Source organism: Schistocerca nitens, chromosome 1 (assembly GCF_023898315.1).
Source record: "Schistocerca nitens isolate TAMUIC-IGC-003100 chromosome 1, iqSchNite1.1, whole genome shotgun sequence".
NCBI lineage: Eukaryota > Metazoa > Arthropoda > Insecta > Orthoptera > Acrididae > Schistocerca > Schistocerca nitens.
Window position 1 is genome coordinate 112,626,000 of NC_064614.1, and position 19,981 is coordinate 112,645,980.

Here is a 19,981-nt window from a genome sequence, read left to right on the forward strand (position 1 = left end):
TTTGATTTAACTTTCTTTGCATTTAGGAAACAAATCACAGATCTGATTTCACATGCGGCAGCATTTTCAATTATGGCAGATATTATAAAGAAGCACCACAAAGCACATGTCGGCAGCAGTGATCTGAAAATGGCGTACATGTCTTCTCCTTGAGTCAGAGTAACTGCCGCGCATGCTCGGAACTGTGATGGTAGTGCTGCCGCAGATAGAAATGGAACTTACGTCATGGATGGCACTCATATAATAATAATAGTAATAATAATAATAATTTGTTTACTACAGCATGTAGTATATTGCTTTAGCATAACTTCCAAGAAATTGGAGTTCAGAGAAATGTTGTTTTTGTTGTGGTCTGAAGACTGGTTTGAGGCAGCTTCCATGTTACTCTACCCACTGCAAGCCTCTTCATTTCTGAATAACTGCAACTTACATCCTGAATGTGCTTAATGTATTACCCTCTTGATCTCCCTCTCCAATTTGCCCCCCCCCCCCCACACACACACACACACACATCCCTCCAGCACTAAATTGGTGATCTCTTGCTGTCTTGAAATGTGTCCTGTCAACTGATCCCATATTTTAGTCAACTTGAGCCACAAATTTGTTGTCTCCCCAATTCTCTTAAGTGCCTCCCCCTCAGTTGTGGAATCAACCCATCTAATCTTCAGCATTCTTCTGCAGCACCACATTTTAAAAGCCTCTATTCTCTTCTCGTCTAAACTGTTTACTGTCCACATTTCACTTCCATACGTGGCAACACTCCAGACAGATATGTTCAGAAAGGACTTGTTAACACTGAAATCAATGTTTGATGTCAACAAATGTCTCTTCTTCAGAAATGCTTTTCTTCTTCTGCCAGTCTACATTTTATATCCCCTCTACTTTGGTCATCGTGAGTTATTTTGCTGCCCAAATAGCAGAATTCATCTACTACTTTTAGTGCCTCGTTTCATTCGCTCAGCATGTCCTGATTTCATTTTCCTTGTTTTGCTTTTGTTGATGTTCATCTAACTTGCTTCCAGTTCATTCAACTGCACTTCCAAGCCTTTTGCTGCCTCTGACAGAATTACAATGTCATCAGCAAACCTTAGAGTTTTATTTCTTCTCCCTGAACTTTAATTCCTAGTTCCTGTTTTTCTTTGGTTTCCTATAATACAGACTGAATAACATTGGGGATATGTACAACTTTGTCTCACTCCCTTCTCAACCAACTGCCATCTGGTGTCTGTACAAGTTTTAAATAGCCTATCACTCCCTGCATTTTTACCTCTGCTACCTTCAGAACATTGTAATTCTGTCAAAGACAGCAAAGGACTTGGAAGAGCAGTTGAATGGAATGGACAGTGTCTTGAAAGGAGGATATAAGATGAACATCAACAAAAGCAAAACAAGGATAATGGAATGTAGTCTAATGAAGTCGGGTGATGCTGAGGGAATTAGATTAGGAAATGAGACACTTAAAGTAGTAAAGGAGTTTTGCTATTTGGGGAGCAAAATAACTGATGATAGTCGAAGTAGAGAGGATATAAAATGTAGACTGCCAATGGCAAGGAAAGCGTTTCTGAAGAAGAGAAATTTGTTAACATCGAGTATAGATTTAAGTGTCAGGAAGTCATTTCTGAAAGTATTTGTATGGAGTGTAGCCATGTATGGAAGTGAAACATGGACGATAAATAGTTTGGACAAGAAGAGAATAGAAGCTTTCGAAATGTGGTGCTACAGAAGAATGCTGAAGATTAGATGGGTAGATCACATAACTAATGAGGAAGTATTGAATAGGATTGGGGAGAAGAGAAGTTTGTGGCACAACTTGACCAGAAGAAGGGATCGGTTGGTAGGACGTGTTCTGATGCATCAAGGGATCACCAATTTAGTATTGGAGGGTAAAAATCGTAGAGGGAGACCAAGAGATGAATACACCAAGCAGATTCAGAAGGATGTAGGTTGCAGTAGGTACTGGGAGATGAAAAAGCTTGCACAGGATAGAGTAGCATGGAGAGCTGCATGAAACCAGTCTCAGGACTGAAGACCACAACAACAACAACCTTCAGAACTTCAAAGAATGTATTCCAGTCAACATTGTCAAAAGCTTTCTCAAAGTTTAAAAATGCTAGAAACATAGGTTTGCCTTTACCTAACTTGTCTTCTAACAGAAGTTGTAGGGTCAGTACTGCCTTGTATGTTCATTCATTACTCCAGAATACAAACTGATTTTTCCCAAGCTTGGGTTCCACCAGTTTTTCCACTCTTCTTTTAAGAATTTGTGTCAGTATTTTGCAACCATGACTTATTAAACTGATAGATTAGTAATATTCACATTTGTCAGCACCTTCTTTCTTTGGAATTTTAACTATTACATTCTTCTTCATGTCTTCTGTCTCATACATCTTGCACACTGCATAGAAGTCATGGCTGGCTCTCCCAAGGATATTGTTCTAATGGAATGTCAACTACTCCTAGGGACCTGTTTTGACTAAGTCTTTCAGTGCTCTGTCAATTTTTTCTTGCAGTATCATATCCCCCACCTCATTTTCTTCTGTGTCCTCTTCCCTTTCTATAATATTACTTTCAAGTTCATCTTCCTTATATATTGTATTGTATTGTACAGAACTGGGGACCTAGAAATGATGGAGAGGCTTCGTCCCCACCGTAGCCCTCAGTGGTTCGCAAGCCCACAACAGGCTAAAGCAGTCCACTCACCCCACCGCCACCCCACACTGAACCCAGCATTATTGTGCGGTTCGGCCCCAGTGGACCCCCCCCCCCCCCCTGGAACGTCTCACACCAGACGAATGTAACGCCATGTTTGCATGGTAGAGTAATTTAATTATGGTGTACGCATACATGGAGAAAGTGTTTGAGCAGCAATTGCTGACATAGTGTAACTGAGGCAGAATAACGGGAACCAGTCCGCATTCACCAAGGCAGATGGAAAACCACCTTAAAAACCGTCCACAGACTGGCTGGCGCACTGGACCTCGACACTAATCCACCGGGCGGATTCGTGCTGGGGACTGGCACGCCTTCCCGCCCGGAAAGCAGTACATTAGACCGCACGGCTAACCTGGCAGGCTTCCTTATACATACTCTCCTATATTTCAGCTTTCACCTCTTTGCTTAGGACTAATTTTCCCCCTGAGCTCTTGACGTCCATACAGCTGCTTTTCTTTTCTCCAAACGCCCCTTTAATTTTCCTGTAGGCAGTATCTCTCTTTTAACTAGTGAAATATGCTTCTAAATCCTTAATTTGTCCACTAGCCATTCCTGTTTAGCCATTGTTCTCTCCATATCAACCCCATTTTTATATTTTCTACTTTCATCAATTAAATTCAATATCACCTGTAATATGCAAGGATTTCTAGTATGTCTTGTCTTTTTACCTACTCGGTCCTCCGCTGCCTTCACTATTTCATCTCTCAAAGTTACCCATTCATCATCTGCTGTTTTCCTGTCCATTGTTCTAGTGAATCGTTGCATATCACACCCTGTGAAATTCCCAACATCCTCTTGTTATTTCAACTTACCCAGGTCCCATTTCCTTAATTTCATACCTTTGGGCAGTTTCTTCAGTTTTAATCTAAAGTTCATAATAAATACATTGTGGTCAGAGTCTACATTTGCCCCCGTGGAAATATGTTGCAATTTAATCTGGTTCTGAAATCTTGGTCTTACCATTATATAATCAATTTGGAACCTTCTGGTGTCTCCATGTCTCTTCCATGTACACAACCTTCTTTTATGACTGTTAAACCAAGTGTTAACAATGATTAAATTACACTCTGTGCAAAACTCTACTAAGCAGCTTCTTCTTTCATTCCTTTACCCATTTCACATTCACCTTCTATTTCTCCCTTCTCTTACTTTTCCTACTATCAAATTACAGTCCCCCATCACAATTAAATTTTCATCTCCTTTAACTGTGTCATCACACATCTCCTCAATTTCGTCATCAGGTGTGGAGGTAGCTGACATATAAACTTGTACTACTGTGGTGGGTGTGGGCTTATTGTGTATCTTGGCTACGGTGGTGTGTTAACTGTGGTGTTCATAGTAGCTTACTGGCATTCCTGTTTTCTTAATATTTATGAAACCTACTTCTGTACTACCCCTAATTTGATTTTGTATATAGAACCCTGTACTCACCTGACCAAAAGTTCTCTTTCTCCTGCAACTGAACTACATTACATCTAACTTCAATCTATCCATTCCCTTTTTTAAATTTCTATCCTTAAGGCCACATTAACCCTTGAGAGGGTGCGCTGTTTTTTATAACACGACTGGGCACATGGCGTACTTTGTACACATGCCAAGAACAGCTGTCTCTATGTTACCAAGGGAAACATTTGTGACCAGTATCACAATTTAATCTTAGTTTAATTAAATAATGATAAAAATAAACTTACATTATATGAGCTAATCACTGTTTAACTAAACAACAATAAAATAAACTTTCATTGTATCACTCTGTTGCTGTGTCCAAGTGTCACGACACAGTAATTACTCACTCATAGGATTAAACAGCACAGTTGCATTATATCCCAGCCAACCAAATATTCGATTACTAATTATCTCATAGTAAATTGCCTGAAAGAGGGATTGTGCTGCTAGCTCAGAATGTGGGTAATTTTTTTTACACAGATCATAATTTTTTTCTTACCTAGTTTGCTGTTTATCTCATATTACTGCTGCTCACTTGTGTGTATGACAACACAACTTATCACAGTGTTAGATGAAACAAAAATGAAGGAATAGAGATGGACTCCCAACTGAAAACAACAATGGAACAGTACAAAACAGTGTTACTTGTGCTTGGCAAGCTTGATACATAGACGAGGGTTAAGGGATCTAACATTCCATGCTCCAACTCATAGAATGCCAGTTCTGTTTCTCCTGATCTTAAGGGATCTAACATTCCATGCCCCAACTCATAGAATGCCAGTTCTGTTTCTCCTGATCATGACATCCTTCCAATTTGTCCCTGCCCGGAGATCCAAATGACCGACTATTTTTACCTCTGGAATATTTTACCCAAAAGGATGCCGTCATCACTGTATGCGCCCGGGAAAAATGGAAAAATTGTGGCTGTAGTTTCCAGTTAGATTTTAGCTGTTCACGGTGGCAGCACAGCAAAGCCGGTTGTTGGTACAAGGCCAGATTAGTCAGGCATTCACACTGTTGCCATTGCGACTACGCAAACACCTGCTGCTGCACTTCAGCATCAGAAAAGAATTAGTTCACAAATTTGAGAATTATAATAGCAACAAACTTGCACAACTCTGACAATACCAAAATTGATGAAATATAAAACAGAAGTGTGCATTCGCCATTGTCAGTATTTGACTTAGCAGTACGAGTGTGAGCATAGATTTGCAGACTACAGCTGTGCAAACACGTGAATGAAGGGAAAACTGTTCCTTTCAGTCATTTCCACCTATGATCGGGATTTTAGACTTAACATTATTTTTTTCTTAATGGGAGAGGGGGGGGCAGCAAAGATCCCTTTTTGTATGGACTTACTCATCTTCCTACGGTTTTCAAGTTCTGCCTATAGGTTCTTGAAGCAGGTCTGATTTGCTGTCAGCAGCAGCTATGCTCAGCTTGTAATGCAGGCCTTGCCTGGCTGCAGGTTCTCAAGGCAGTCAGGACACAAGCCCACCCATGTGACCAACACACTCGGAAGTATCCTGAGTAAAACAAACCTTGTAATTTTTGAAATCCTTGCAATTTTCAATCCTCTTAATTTTCAGGCTATTTTATCCTCTGAACGTTACCTGAGGAATTTGGAAAATGATAGACATAAAAACCATTCTTGGGTGTGTCATGAACCCCCCTCCCACCAACGACAACCTTGTTTAATAGAAAAGATAGAAGATCAAATGAAGATCAGCATAATGATAGAAGCTGAAGAAATGATTTAAAATTTGTGCCACAGACAGGACTTGAATGCGGGTCTCCTGCTTACTAGGCAGAGGTGCTAAGTGTTACATCACTGTACCAGTATGGCCAACACAACTGCATGGACTACCCTGGTCCAATGCCCTCCCTAACACAAATTTCAGTTCACACCTTCAGCCCATTTCCCTCTTTTTACATAGTCAGGATTGCTGAGGTTCTCTGGTAGTGGAATAGCACCCCAGCTTTGTACGTAATGGAGAAATCCTCCTGTACCTCAGGTAAAGTTGAGACTCGTACATCTAGAGGAAACTGAAATTCCATCAGATCAAAAGATCAGCAGCTTTTTTCACAGGATTGTGTAGTTGGTGTGAGTGTGCATTATGGAGATGCTAAACAAACTACAGTGGCAGATGGAAAGTTGTTATGCAGTACGGAGAGGTTTACTGTTTAAATTTCAAGAGTATACATTCCAAGATTAGTCAGGCAACATATTACTTCCTCCCATTTATGATTCATGAAATGACCACAATGAGATAATCAGAGAAATTAGAGCTCATACGGAGGTTCATTGACAGTCATCCTTGTACCATTCGTGAATGTAACACGGGAAGGGGAGAAATGATGTTCATGTCATTATGCAGACACAAAAATACTTGCACTGGACTTAACTTGTATAGAGAGCCCTCTTTGGATTGAAGACCACACAAACATCAGGAAAATATCAACTCCAAGCAGGACAAAGCCTACTTCTTCCAGTTACATTACCATCAACCAAAATGATGATCCCATGGTGTAGCTGGGAATAGTATGGAATCAGCAGAGTAAGATGGGTTGACATCAAGACATGACAGAAAGAAGCTATCACTTGTTGGACATGTCTATAACCACACGGTGAATGTAGTTGCCCAACTTGCTGGTGTAGTAGTTCAGACTGTCGAATGAGTATACAGGGAATGGTGTACCACTTGTAGCCACAAAACATGCCATAAGAACAATGGTCATAACAAGAATTTGACCAACAGAGACAGCAGATGAATGTCATGCCTTGTCAATGACAATTGGTTTCAAACCTGAAAGGAACTGCTTCTGTATTCATCTCTATCAGTTTCCAAATGAACAATGGAGAGGGAGCTGTATGCAATGGATATTTGACCTCGTAAAAGGCCATTATTCAATCAGCATGTAAAGCTGCAAATGGCCCCCACCCCCCAAATGATGAGTGCACAAAAGACCAAATGAGGTGTTCAACCTGCAGTGTGTGGAGGGTGTAGTTCGGGTTGGATGTGGTTCTGCGTGTTTTCGTGTAGTTATCATACCGTGACTTGGGCTCATTTATTCAGGTTACTCTGAAAATGACCCAACATGTTTACTTCTTCTCTGTGATCAATGATTGCCCTTCCTTTTATATCTTTATGTAAAGTATACGTAGTACACTTCTGCCTTCCAAGATGACAACAGCAGCGTTCAAAGGACTCTACGCAGACATTCCTGCTTTAACTAACACTTGGGCAGCCTATTGCACCTTGACTTCCCCGTACATGACCACATATTAATTCCATACAAAATGTTTGGGGCTGTTTTGAACAAGAATGAAATGTAGTAATAAACACCGTGACAGGATCTAATAATAAGCAATTGTATACCTGAAGAAACTTGTGGGCTCTTTTCCTCACCGAATTGAGGCCACCATTAAGACTATTATCAGATTTTTTTTATTATGGAGACCTGTGTTTATGCTTACAATTACAAGTGAACCAAATGACCTATCACTAAATGAGTTATACCAATATTTGTCTTGTTTTATTCTGCATTAGGCTATGTGGAGCAGTTTTGTTTTCAAGTGCAATATATATTTTTCATTTTAGATTGTAGTAAGGATTGTTTGGCTTTGGGCATCTTCACTAGTAACTTTTCACTTTAAAAGCTTGAAATGTATTTGTCCGATGTGAACGATATTTTAATAGTTATGACGATAAGTCAATTATTATCCACAATATAGTTATATTTTTGTTTATTTTGGTAGTACTGTGGTATTAGGATTGCTGTCAAAAGTTGTTGTGTTGTTGCACAACAATGCCCGTCCACATACTGATGCCCACACTGCTGAAACACTCCAGAAACTCATATTTGAAACACTGGATCATCCTCCATATAGTCCCAATCTTGCCCTTGTTTGGTCCACTCGAACAGGCATTAAGGGGCCGTCGATTTGCCTCAGATGAAGCATCTCAACTGAGAACCTTCTTTTATGAGGGTATCAGGAAGCTTCTACAATGATGGACCAAGTGCATTGAAACACAAGGAGCCTATGTCAAAAAATGATGTTCTTGTTAGTTTCCTGTTTGATTACAATAAAATTTTATAACTACTTTGTGGATAATAATTGACTTACCCTTGTGTATGCACACATATTGGAAGTGGAAATATCAAGTTACAGAACTTATCAATCAACCAAATAGAAGTTCTTATCATTTTTCTAAAGTAACTTTTACTCATCCCTGGATAAACATATGACTGAAAGCATGTAACAGAAAGCATCTGTTTTAAAGTTCTCTTACATAGTTGTAAGCAGCTACAACCACTGTGACCAAGCAGTGTTATACGAATCTTATAAAGAGTAATTTTGAAGAATGTTTATGAGTGTGTAGGACCATTAGATTAGCAGCACACATGGCTGTAAAACTGAGGGCAGCATTGGTTGCCATGTACTGTTACCTACCCCCGAGTAGTTGGTAGATGAAATGCCTTTGACCTTGCTTTGTCTGCATGCTGTTATTAGTATATAACTGACTTCGTCATGGTAGCTACATTGTATCAAGATGCCCCTGAGACCACTGTTGTCAGTGGGTGAACTTGCAATGGTTTCAAGTGCTATTTACTTCTTTCTAAATGAGAAAGGAAAAGCAGGACGACAGTAGGTTTCCCGTGTATCAGAAAGTGCTACACTGTCTTGATACATCACTGTCATCAGTGAAGAGAGTAGGGGCTGCTTCAAAGGAGAATGATGAAAGTACATCACTCAGGTCAAGAAAAACCAGTCTGTTTCTCCACAGTGTCTGAAAGTCCAACTCAGTGATTTTACTTTTTGCACAATATGAAGAACTTTTCACATTTTTTACATAAATAAAATATTCCCCCAGATTAACAACCTCCACCTGAAACTGATAGAAAATACTGCAGATCTTCCTGATATGTCGATCTCTACGCATTTGAGAGTAGTTAAAAACCTAGGATTCCATTTCAAAGAAAGCTACAAACACAGGGCACCAAGATCTCCTTTACAGACAAGACCTGATGTGGACAGAATAATACAGTAAAGCATGGGTGACATGAAAACATTGTTGATTCTGTAGAATCTAGCTTTGAGAACTATAATCAATACCAAGTACACATCCATTAAATTCGTGGATGGCGTGGAACTGGGAAACACATCACAATTTTACACACTGGAAATGAAGAAGGATTTTCTGCCAGTGCAGAACTTTGTTTCAATGGGAAGAAAGGAACTGGAGATTACCACAACGGAGTGAACACAGCTGATTATGAGGAATGGTTGAAGACAGTCCTCAGTTTATTGCCTCAGAGGTCAGCCACCATTATACATCAGGTGCTGTACCATGCAGTAGCCAATTCTTGAACTAAAAACCTGAGTATGTCATGGCTGAAAGATGGAACCATATCTTGGATAGCATCAATGAGTATTTCTCTGCCGCCCGTAGTTGATGATTTTAGCAAATTGAGTAAGGCAGATCTAATACTACTATTCAGGCCTTATTTTCATACACCAGTAAAGAAACTGTAACAAATAACTAAACAACTTTGACCAGACATAAAACTTGTTTGGTTGCCATTGTCTCAATGCAATTGAGATCATATGGGCTTAAGTACAGGGACAAACAGCAAAAATGAATATGGCTAACACTTTAGGAAACAATAGAAGTATCAGAGCATTTAACACTTTATGCCAAGAAGCCTTAATTGCTGTAACTCGAGAACTCTGGGAAAAGTGTATTAAGCATGCCAGAAAAATTGAAGACAACTACCAGGAGAAAGATGAACTGTCTGTAAATGTTCCTAATATCAAGCCAGTCATAATCAACACGAATGATAGTGCTTCTGATTCATCAAAACATTGTGATTTTTCAAATGAAGAATATCAGTAGATATAAGTACTTTAAAAATGTGCAAATAATGTAAACAGCTCTTGTAAAAATTGTACAGTATGACATTTCTAAATGGAAGCAAACCATTTTTAAACCTTCCATTGGAGTTCCAAATCCCTCATGAGAAAAGGTGAGACAAAATGGATTTTTTATACAACAAAACAAGGTCTGAACATACAAGCAATGCTGCATTCCTTCCAAGCTGCAACTCTTATACTTAATCCTAGCAATATAGCAACGGATTCTGCTACCACACCCACAACTAATTGCACAGCCCAACATGACACAACCACTCTTTAATAATACTCTTTATGAAATCCACATCACGCTGTATGGTCACAGTGGTTGCAGCTGCTCACAACCATGAAAGAGGCCTTCAAAACAAGCTTACTCCCTCTGTATGTGTTTATTCTGGGCTGACAAAAAGTGACTTTAGATAAATGATAAGAACGTTTTTGGGTGATTGAAAAATTCAGTACCAATATATGTGTGAGTAACCTATTAAAGATTCATTAGCATCACACAAATGCATTTTGAGCTATATCTTTTAAAGTGAACAGTTCCCAGCAAAGATGTCCAAAACCAGACAGTCCTTAATACAACCTAAAATAAAAAATATATATTGAACTTAAAGGCCAAATTGTTCTGTATAGCCTAACACAGAATAAAACAAGAAAAAAATATTGGTATAACTCATTTGTTGTAGCCCTTTGGTTTGTTTCTAATTAAAGCCTAAACTCAAGTCTCCATATTAAAAGTTGCAATAGTAGTAGCTTTGTACAGGGTATTAGCATGATATCTTCTGGGGGTGATTAATTTTGTGTATGGCACGCTTACATTACAATTTATAGATACTGTATAGTTTGTAAAAAGACGGACAATGCCTCAGACAATGTACCTTTCCGATGACACCATTGAGGTTGAGATGCGGCCTGCGCTCCTTGCGCACAATAGCGGCCCAGTCGGACTCTGAGTCAGAGCTAAGCTGCTTCTCATAAGCTGGCCGCCTGCCGGCCACAGAGGCTGACTGTGGTGCCCGCTGCTGCATGGGTGGAGATGAAGGCGCAGAAGCACCTGTGCCTGCCTCATCATCTGACTGTGGTGGTGTGATAACACACATGGATGGGATGCGACTCGAATTGATGGCTGTCTTCACGCGGATGCGCTCAACACGCTCTACTGCCTCCAGGTCAGACTCAGAGAAGTCGCAGTCCGATGATCGTGACCGTGACCTGCAGAAAAAGCAGTGTATTCTTTCTTCCTTAAATGGAAAGTTTTTCATATCAGGTAGTACACCCACAAATTTATCAAAACACAATTCCATTTTCCATCTTGGCTGTTATACAATCATTGTCGTTAATATTAAACGATGAGCTAATTGTGACAATGTCCCATTTTAAAGAGCTCCTCCCATTGTGGTAACTTTATACTGTCGCCCTGTGTGGGCTGTGTGGGTGTAAATAGACTTGTATCTGTCATTTAAGGTATAAACTATGTTGTAACAGAATTGTGCGAGAACAACATTCTATGTTTGTCAACATATTTAACAAATCAACAGATGTAGAGCAATGTTCTTTGTGATATATTATGAGTTTTACATTTACATATGTAGGCCACAATACTGTCATTTAAAATATTTCAGGAGTGTGGAATGTTGTCATCATCCGTGTGTACTATAACAATGATAATATACTGCCAGAAAAAAATGCAACACTGTCAAAGACTGTTTTAAGTGGCACAAGTGTATAATATGTGCAAGCTAAGCGGGTGTAGCGTTAGTGATTCATTTGTCACGATCTGGCGACCAGATGGTGCTCAGGAGGCCCATCTGTGCACCCTCTGTTTTGATTCTGCAGGCAGTAACTGTCCTGACTTATAGAGGTGAACAGCGTTTGCAAGAATCATTCTAGGGTACAGCTATGTCCCACCAATGACTGAGTACTCCTGCTGAACAGCTTTAGCCATTTAAACAGGTTGCATTGCGGGCCTGTGGGAAGCTGGATGGATGCAGTGATTGTTGTGGGTCTCTGGGAAGCTGGATGGATGTATTGATTGCAGTGGGCTTGTGGCAAGCTGGATGGACATATTGATTGATTGCTGCACATGATGGGAACAATGTATCACTAGTGTGTTGCTGCTTTCAGCAGTGGTCTGTGGAACATTCCCACACCTGTAGACCAGGTTCTGTACGTCTACATAGTACAGACGTACATCAAGATCACACACAGTATGAGTTGTGCTGGCTGACTGCACATCATCCAGGGATGAAATCTGAGCACATGCTGCATCTGCTGTGCCATTGAAGTTCAATGGAAACCATCTGCTTGCAGTAGGTTTAGATCATATGTGCCTTTGGACAGACTACCACTGGCACCACATCCCAACCACACATGGCTACACTGGTGCAGTGAAAGAGTTGACTAGAGAATGGAGTGGCATTCTTGTTGTCTTTAGTGATGAGAGTAGGTTCTGTCTGTATGCGAATGATGGACGCACACATGTATGGGGAAGACCTGATGGGTGGCCTGTTCCAGAGTGCATTTGCCCACAACATTCAGGTTCCATCCCAGAGTTTCATGGTGTGTGTGTGTGTGTGTGGGGGGGGGGGGGGGGGGAACAATTACAACTCGTGATCACATTTGATATTTCTGCAGGGTAAAGTAACGAGTGCCCAATAGATTGCACAGGCTGTTATCCTCATGCTACTGCCATTTCTTTGGAAGGAAGGTAATATGCTTTTTCAGCAGGACAATGCACATCATTGTGCTGTGATGCAACATGCTCTTCAGGGTGTACAAAAATTGCCATGGCCAACAAAATCACCAGATCTCTCACTAATTGAACACATTAAGTGAGAACTTATTCACCGCTTGAAACAATCTATCACAGGATGCCATTTGTGACCGCTGTGATTGTTTGCACATAGGAATATACACCTGTGTTGCTGCTGTGTACACTGTGTGTGTGTGTGTGTTTATTTATTTATTTATTTATTTATTTATTTGTCCACATAAATCTCTTTTTCAGTACACAGGGCATTGGACAGAAAACCTTTTTATCTGTTGTTACAAATATCAAACATACATCATTTAAATTTTTATAACAAAGTGGATCTATGAAGTTAATAATTACACATTTTATTATATACTGTTTATTTATAACTTATTTCTACAATTAAAGATGCAAATTACAATTTTTTCTTGAGACTGAGTAGCAGCAGTTTTTCAGAAGATAGGCTGTCACAAACTTTTTAAAGCCCTGTAATTCAGGAAGATATTTTAAATGTCTTGGCAGTCTGTCGTATAGCTTTGTTCCTGCATGATATACATCTTTTTGGCATAATGTGGTGTTACAATTACTAACATGTATGTAACTGTCTGACCTGGTACTGTAATCACGGACACTTTTGTTTTGAGGAAAAAAGTTCTCTTTTCTCAATATTCTTTTTTCTGACATGCATGACTACTTCCAGTATATAAATTAAGGGAAGGGGTAATATCTTTAGATCTTTAAAGAAAGGTTTCTGTTGCTCGTTTGTTTCATTATTCGTATAATTGTCTTTTGTTTCCTGCAAACTGTTATGGCTTGGTATACATATCCCCAGAAAATGATACTGTACTCTGCTACTGAATGTACACAAGCAAAGTACACAGCCCATACAGCTTCTGCACTAGTATTGTTACAAAGAATTCCTACTGCTTAGTTCATTTTTGGGTTTTGAAATTAGGGGTGTGTGATGAGAGCTCCATTTAAGTTTTTCCTGAGTATAAATCCCAAGAAATTTAGTTTCAGTGATGACACTAATGTTTTTGGTATCTATACATATTACTGACTGTGCTGGATTTTTGTTTTGATTTGTTTGGAAATTTATGAGTACTGATTTCTTGGATTAACTATTAGCCTGTTTCTGGTAAACCATTCAGACACTTCTTTTGTAATATCTTTTGCAGATGCAGTAAGATTTTCTTCTTTATTTCGTTCAATCAATAGACTGGTGTCATCTGCAAAAACAGGTTCAAAATCCCTAATGTGTAATGCAAAATCATTAATGTATACCAAAAAAAGAAAGGGACCTAAAATAGAGCCCTGTGGAACTCCTCGACTTAGCCCACATGGTTCTGAAAGGTGTACCTGGAGATCATTTCCTTCCACATACCTAATTTTAATTACCTGAGAGCGATACTCCAAAAATGATTTAATCCACTGATTTGACACGCCTCTTACACCATACCATTCGAGCTTTCTTGGGAGCACAGAATGGTCAATCACATCAAAAGCTTTTGTTAGGTCCAAGAATAAACCTGAGTTTTTCTGTTGTTGTCCACTGCATTTAAGATATGATTTAACAGATTGAAAGTGGTTGTTTCATTTGATCCCTGTGATCTGAAGCCATGTTGACATCCAGAAATAATATTATTCTTGTTGAAGAATGTAGTTAGTTGTGAAAGGAACACTTTTTCAATAATTTTCATAAACCCTGACAGTAGTGACACAAGTCATCAACTTTTTTATATAAGGGTATTACTCTTGCCATTTTCAGTTCTGTGGGAAGACACCACGTGATAAGGATGAATTGCATACATCTAATAAAGGAGAGAGTATGTGTCTTGCTGTTATTTTTATAATATAATTTGGAATATCATCAGTACCAGTTGAATAATTATTTTTCGGTGAATTAATGGTATTTGGGAGTTCTGTTGGTCCTATTGGACTGAGGAACATGGATATATTATTTATTTCAATGGATGAAAGTTCTTTCAATGTTGTATTAGGTGGATTACCAAATTTTTCCTTCACTAATTTTCCAGCAACAGTTGCATAATAAGAATTGAAGTTGTTTGCAACTGCCCTAGGGTCAGTGACATTCTTGCATCATGCGATATCACAATTTTTTTGTGAGTGTCTTTTTTACCATAAGATCCTGCACAGCTTTCCACATGGACTTACTTTTATTCGATTAATTTTTGCATCTTTTATGACACATTTCAAAACTAACTTGTATTTTTTGAAATAACTAAGACATTATAGACTGCTATCAATTTTTGAGTGCAGAAAAAGTTTCTCCTTGAAGTGTACATTTAAATACCATATGCACATCTGTTTACAACCATACAAGATGAAGATATAAAATTACTATGATAGAAATAGCACTTGAGTATGGCATATTGCCAAAATCAGCTGATTGTATGGTATAAATGATGGTGACTATAACAGCCTTGGTGGGAAATGGAACTGTTTTCTAAGAAAGTGACAAATTTCTGCGGGATAGAAGGAGCAGGCTGTTAGTGTGAGGGGAGATTAGGGTTTCACATCTCGCCAACAACGAGGTCCCCAGAGACTGAGCTCAATCTGGGACTGGGGAAAGATGCAGGTCCAGCCCTTTCAAAAAACTATCCATTTAAGTGCATTCTCAGAATTCCCCACCCCCAATTAAGCAAATGACGGAGTTTGCAATAGCACCATCAATAAAAGAAAACTTAAATAACGGATTGTCTTTCAGCAAACTTGTGGCTGGGGCACTCAAAATGGAAGAACTTACTGAAATAGATATTATTTTAGTTTCACCAGGAAAACCTACCGGAACTGGAGGGTGCCAAAGTGGGGGAGGTGTGAGAAGCCATACCTGACAGTAAGGGTGCCGGGCGGGCTGGCAGATTGCGCTGGTGAGCTGGAGGTGTTGTGGCCCGAATCGGGGGAGTCCGCATGCACGTCAGCAGCCACCAGCAGTGAGCTCTTGCGCTCGGGCACAGCTGGCCCCGTGGCGGGGCTGCCCTCTGACAGCTGCAGCGTTGTGCAGACGGTGCCTGCAGAGCTGGTTGTTGTGCTCGTGGAGCCCTGCAACAGGGACAAGTTTCACTCAAAACTGACAAGACGGCTGCTGTTGGTGGATATCCTGGCTATGGTTATGTGTTTTTCTTGTGGCTATTGCCTATGGGAAGGAACTTTACTTTAATTCCAGTGTGCAATCACAAAAACATCGTCGTCAGATTTCAGTCCAGTAGCCGCATGTCTGAACAATGTCAGTTATGAAAGCCTCTACCAATTTGTCTGAATCTTTTTCTTTTTGTTTGTAATTGTCAGAATAAGGTTCGTATGAAAGAAAATTTATGGAAAATTCACTGGAAAAGTCGATAACTGGGATAGCATATTTGTATGAAAATCTCAATGAAAGAAATGTGAGCATATTTTCATTAAAAAATAAAATTTAAAAAATGTAGTTAAATGAACGAGCCAGTTTATCAGCAAAAAATAAGGACATAGACAATTGAACATAAAAATTCAGAGTGAAATTGCTGGCCAGTGGCATTCATTTAATTTGGTTGGCTCAATTACCATTCCAGATGAAGTTGTCAATTATCCAACAGAATTCATTAGATTTGCTAGGAGTGCCACTGCACAATTTGCAGCTCAAGGTCGGCTCAGTGATAATCATGTTGCACAATCTGAACCAATCAAAACTATGCAATGGAACAAGTTTCATTGTTAAGAAGCTGAAGAACAATGTCAGTGAAGCAACAACAATCGTAGAAAAGTTTAAAGGTGAGGAAGTTCTAATTCCAAGAAGACCACTGATTCCAAGCGACTTCCTATTTCAATTGAAATGTGTCTAGTTTCCCCACATCCACAATGATGATGACTAATTAACTGCAAGGCCAGTCTTCGGAAGTGTGTGGAATAATCCCTGAATTGCCATGTTTTTTCTGTAGGCAGCAGTACATGGCATGCTTGTGAGTTGGTAAACCATTGGCACTATTCATTTCCTCTTCAGATATAAAGTGTTGTGATGACTGCATTAGAAGCACCAACAAATTATTGTCAAAAAATGAGTTCTCATTTATTTCATTTCAATAAATTCATAACCTTACTGAAACTGTTTCATTTCAATTCACACAAATTCAACAGAAAATCAGTTGGATGAATCCATTCTTGACCAGCTGACTGACAGAGAAGGTAATACAGATTATAAACCACTGGAAATGTAAATATGTTGAACTAAACACTTTCTGGTGAACTGCCTGTGAGAAAGCTGTGCTGTGAAAATGTGTGTGTGTTTGTTTCCTTTTTTGGAGTCTTTTTTTAACAGAAAACAGAAAAGTTGTATTTATGGCTAACATTATAATCCTACCTGTATGTAGATTAAAACTTTGTGAAATACTGTCATTAAAACTACTATCCTCGCAGATCCAGTAAGTGGAAAGGTCTCTCTCATACCTGTGTACTAATGATTCCAACCATTTAACACATTCTTTTTGACTTCTGTTCCTGAAGAAGGTTCCATTTAAGATCAGAGAGAGGGAGGGGGAGGAGGAAACGGACAGAGAATGGAGGATGAGATAAACATAAGGAAGTGGACAGAGAGATGAGGGAGGAGGAGATAGAGTGTCGGATGTACAGTGAGTGGGGGGAAGGTTACAGACAGAGACGGGAGAGGAGGAAGGGGAGATGGACGAAGGGAGGAGCCAAGAGAGGGATAGAGAGAGGGAGGGGGGAGAAGGACATTAGGATGTATATCCAATTTCCATACGTAGTTAGCAATTGCAAAGCATAGAGTGAGTGAGTGTGTGTGTGTATGTGATCTAAAATGCATACTTTATGAGCTATGAGCACTTGTTCATCTTCACTAGTGTGAAATACATCTCTTCTACTGAACAAGTGCTCATAGCTTTTTTGGTCCATACTACCTATTACCAAAATATGGAAAGCAAAGAGCCTCAAGAAGAAGGGATGTATTTGATAATATCACAGATAAACAAGTGCTCATAGTTCTTAAGCTATGCATTTTAGAGCTCATGTTTACTAGCCGTTTTTTGGTGTAAAGAATTTGTCCCTAAAGCTTGTCATGTGTTTTCCTTTCTTTTTTGGGAGACCCCCTGTGTGTGTGTGTGTGTGTGTGTGTGTGTGTGTGTGTGTGTGTGTGACTATAACACCTTTCATAAATATATAGAACCTTATTCTATCCTAATATGATTAAGTCAAAGTGGCATTGTCAATATTATGTAAATAAGGTTAGCATGGCATCATCAAACAGCTTTGATGTAGTGCCAACTAGGCCACAGTGTAATGAGAAACTTCTTGTGAACAGCCATACTGTTCGCAACAAAGTGCGAGGCTGATAAGACAAACAAAAAAGTTGTGACAAACTTGTCAGGTGTCGCTACTGTACACATACTTGACAAATACTTATGTAAAATTGAGTAAAAAGTAAAATTAGGTAAAAAAACTATTCTTGAACTTGGAGTGTGCTGCAAGTTGTTACAACAAAAAATGAAGAGTGTACATGATACAAAAAAAATAAATTATGAAAAAGGGAATGCTGAAGGACAGTACATGATGCTGGACAAGTGTGGCATGTGGCAGTAACTTTACACAACAGCAAAAATATATCCATGTATCAAATTTAAGGAGCTAACAAAATTAAAGTATAATGATACAATAAATAATAAAAAATAGCCAAATGAAAAAATATTTGAGACTGGAGTAAGTAATCAGTGACCTTTGTTGGCGTAGCTGTCGCAATGTGGCATACACAAGTACTTGCCAGAAGGAAGTTTCTTCAGTCTTGAGGTGATGGACTGGTCTTTCCCTAATCCTCCTAAATGGGTTGTGGGGGAGACCTAAGAGGCTGGCTCAAGGGCAAGCAATTTTCTCAGAGAGGCAGATGTTTCCAAGCACCTGCTGGGAAATAAATGTTTCAAAAACCCTGCCAGTGGGCAGTATTTTGCAATGGAATGATTAGCACAAATGGAGAATGGCTAATGAAATTTCCTGCATCTGTCTGCTGAGTCTGGTTGCAAGGTCTGAATGTTAACTAAGTTTGCGGAAAAGTACGAATCTCATGAAGTGTGTTAGAAATCGGCCAACCACCCTCCTGATGTAGGTGGTATCACATGCCCTCTGGACAGGTCATAGTGTTCTACAGTGTCACTACCTGGTGATTTAAAGTAATCAAACCAGTTATTTTTCCAGTACAGACAGGAAGTTTACAAGAAAGCGCATTTCCATGAGCCTGCTCGGAATTATGCTCAGGCAGCATCTGATTTTCTAGGTGAGTGTTACTTTAAGTGAGTGTACATTGGCCCAATAGGCAGTTTTTACATCAGGGACAGTAGCTAGCTGGATGGCACTGCTTCAGAGAGGCAAGTAAATTTCATTTGTTTCTGCAGAAATTTGAGTGTTGTGTTTTTGAGCAACTTTTTCCTTTATTGTCATTGAACTGAATGTATGTTTTGTTACGTGAAGCTTATCAGTGGACACTGTTAGGAGCTAGTTGGAGGTGATGTATATATTCTAGTTCAGTGATTTTTGTAAGAACCTAGGCCACACAAGCAATTAAAGTACACTGGGCAAGGAAACAAAGTATAGATTTGGAAAGGGAATTAAAGCTCAGGAAAAAAAATAAACTTCAAGATTTGTTTAATAGAATGCAGTCAAATTAAACTAGCGAATGCTGATGAAACTAGATCAGGAAATAAAGTGCTAAAAGTGGTATACAAGTTTTGTTATTTGGGTAGCTAAAACAACTGATGATGGCGCAAGTAGAGAGACTCCAAAATGAAGATTGGCAATACCAAGAAAAACATTTCTGATAAAGAAACTCTTAACATCAAATATAAATGAAAAAGTTTTGTTTGGAGTTGATAAATAGGCCAGACCACAAGAGAATAAAAGCTTTTGAAATATGGTGCTACAGAAGAAGTTTGAAGATTAACTAGGTAGACTGAATAACTACTAAGGAGGTACTGAATCAGATTCAGAAAAATATAAATTCATGCTACATCTTGAGTAAAATAAGGTTAAAGTTGATAGGAAACATCTGGAGGCTTCAGGGGAATGTTAATATGTAATGTGGTTATTGTATTGGGGGGGGGGGGCAGGGAGAGGGAGAGGGAGGTAAAAATTGCAGAGGGTGATCAAGACAAATA

The 19,981-nt window shown here is 39.2% G+C and overlaps 1 protein-coding gene across 1 annotated transcript in view; it reads right to left on the reverse strand.

Annotated features, from left to right (window-relative positions):
• The window catches only part of LOC126256592 (serine-rich adhesin for platelets-like), a 529,214-nt gene that overhangs the window by 17,907 nt on the left and 491,326 nt on the right, over positions 1–19,981 (reverse strand). Inside the window, exons 9-10 of the mRNA XM_049955534.1 lie at positions 15,682–15,893; positions 10,957–11,290 (exon numbers count right to left, since the gene is read on the reverse strand). Of these exons, the coding sequence (XP_049811491.1) occupies positions 10,957–11,290; positions 15,682–15,893 (546 nt within the window). The remainder of the gene's footprint in view (positions 1–10,956; positions 11,291–15,681; positions 15,894–19,981) is intronic.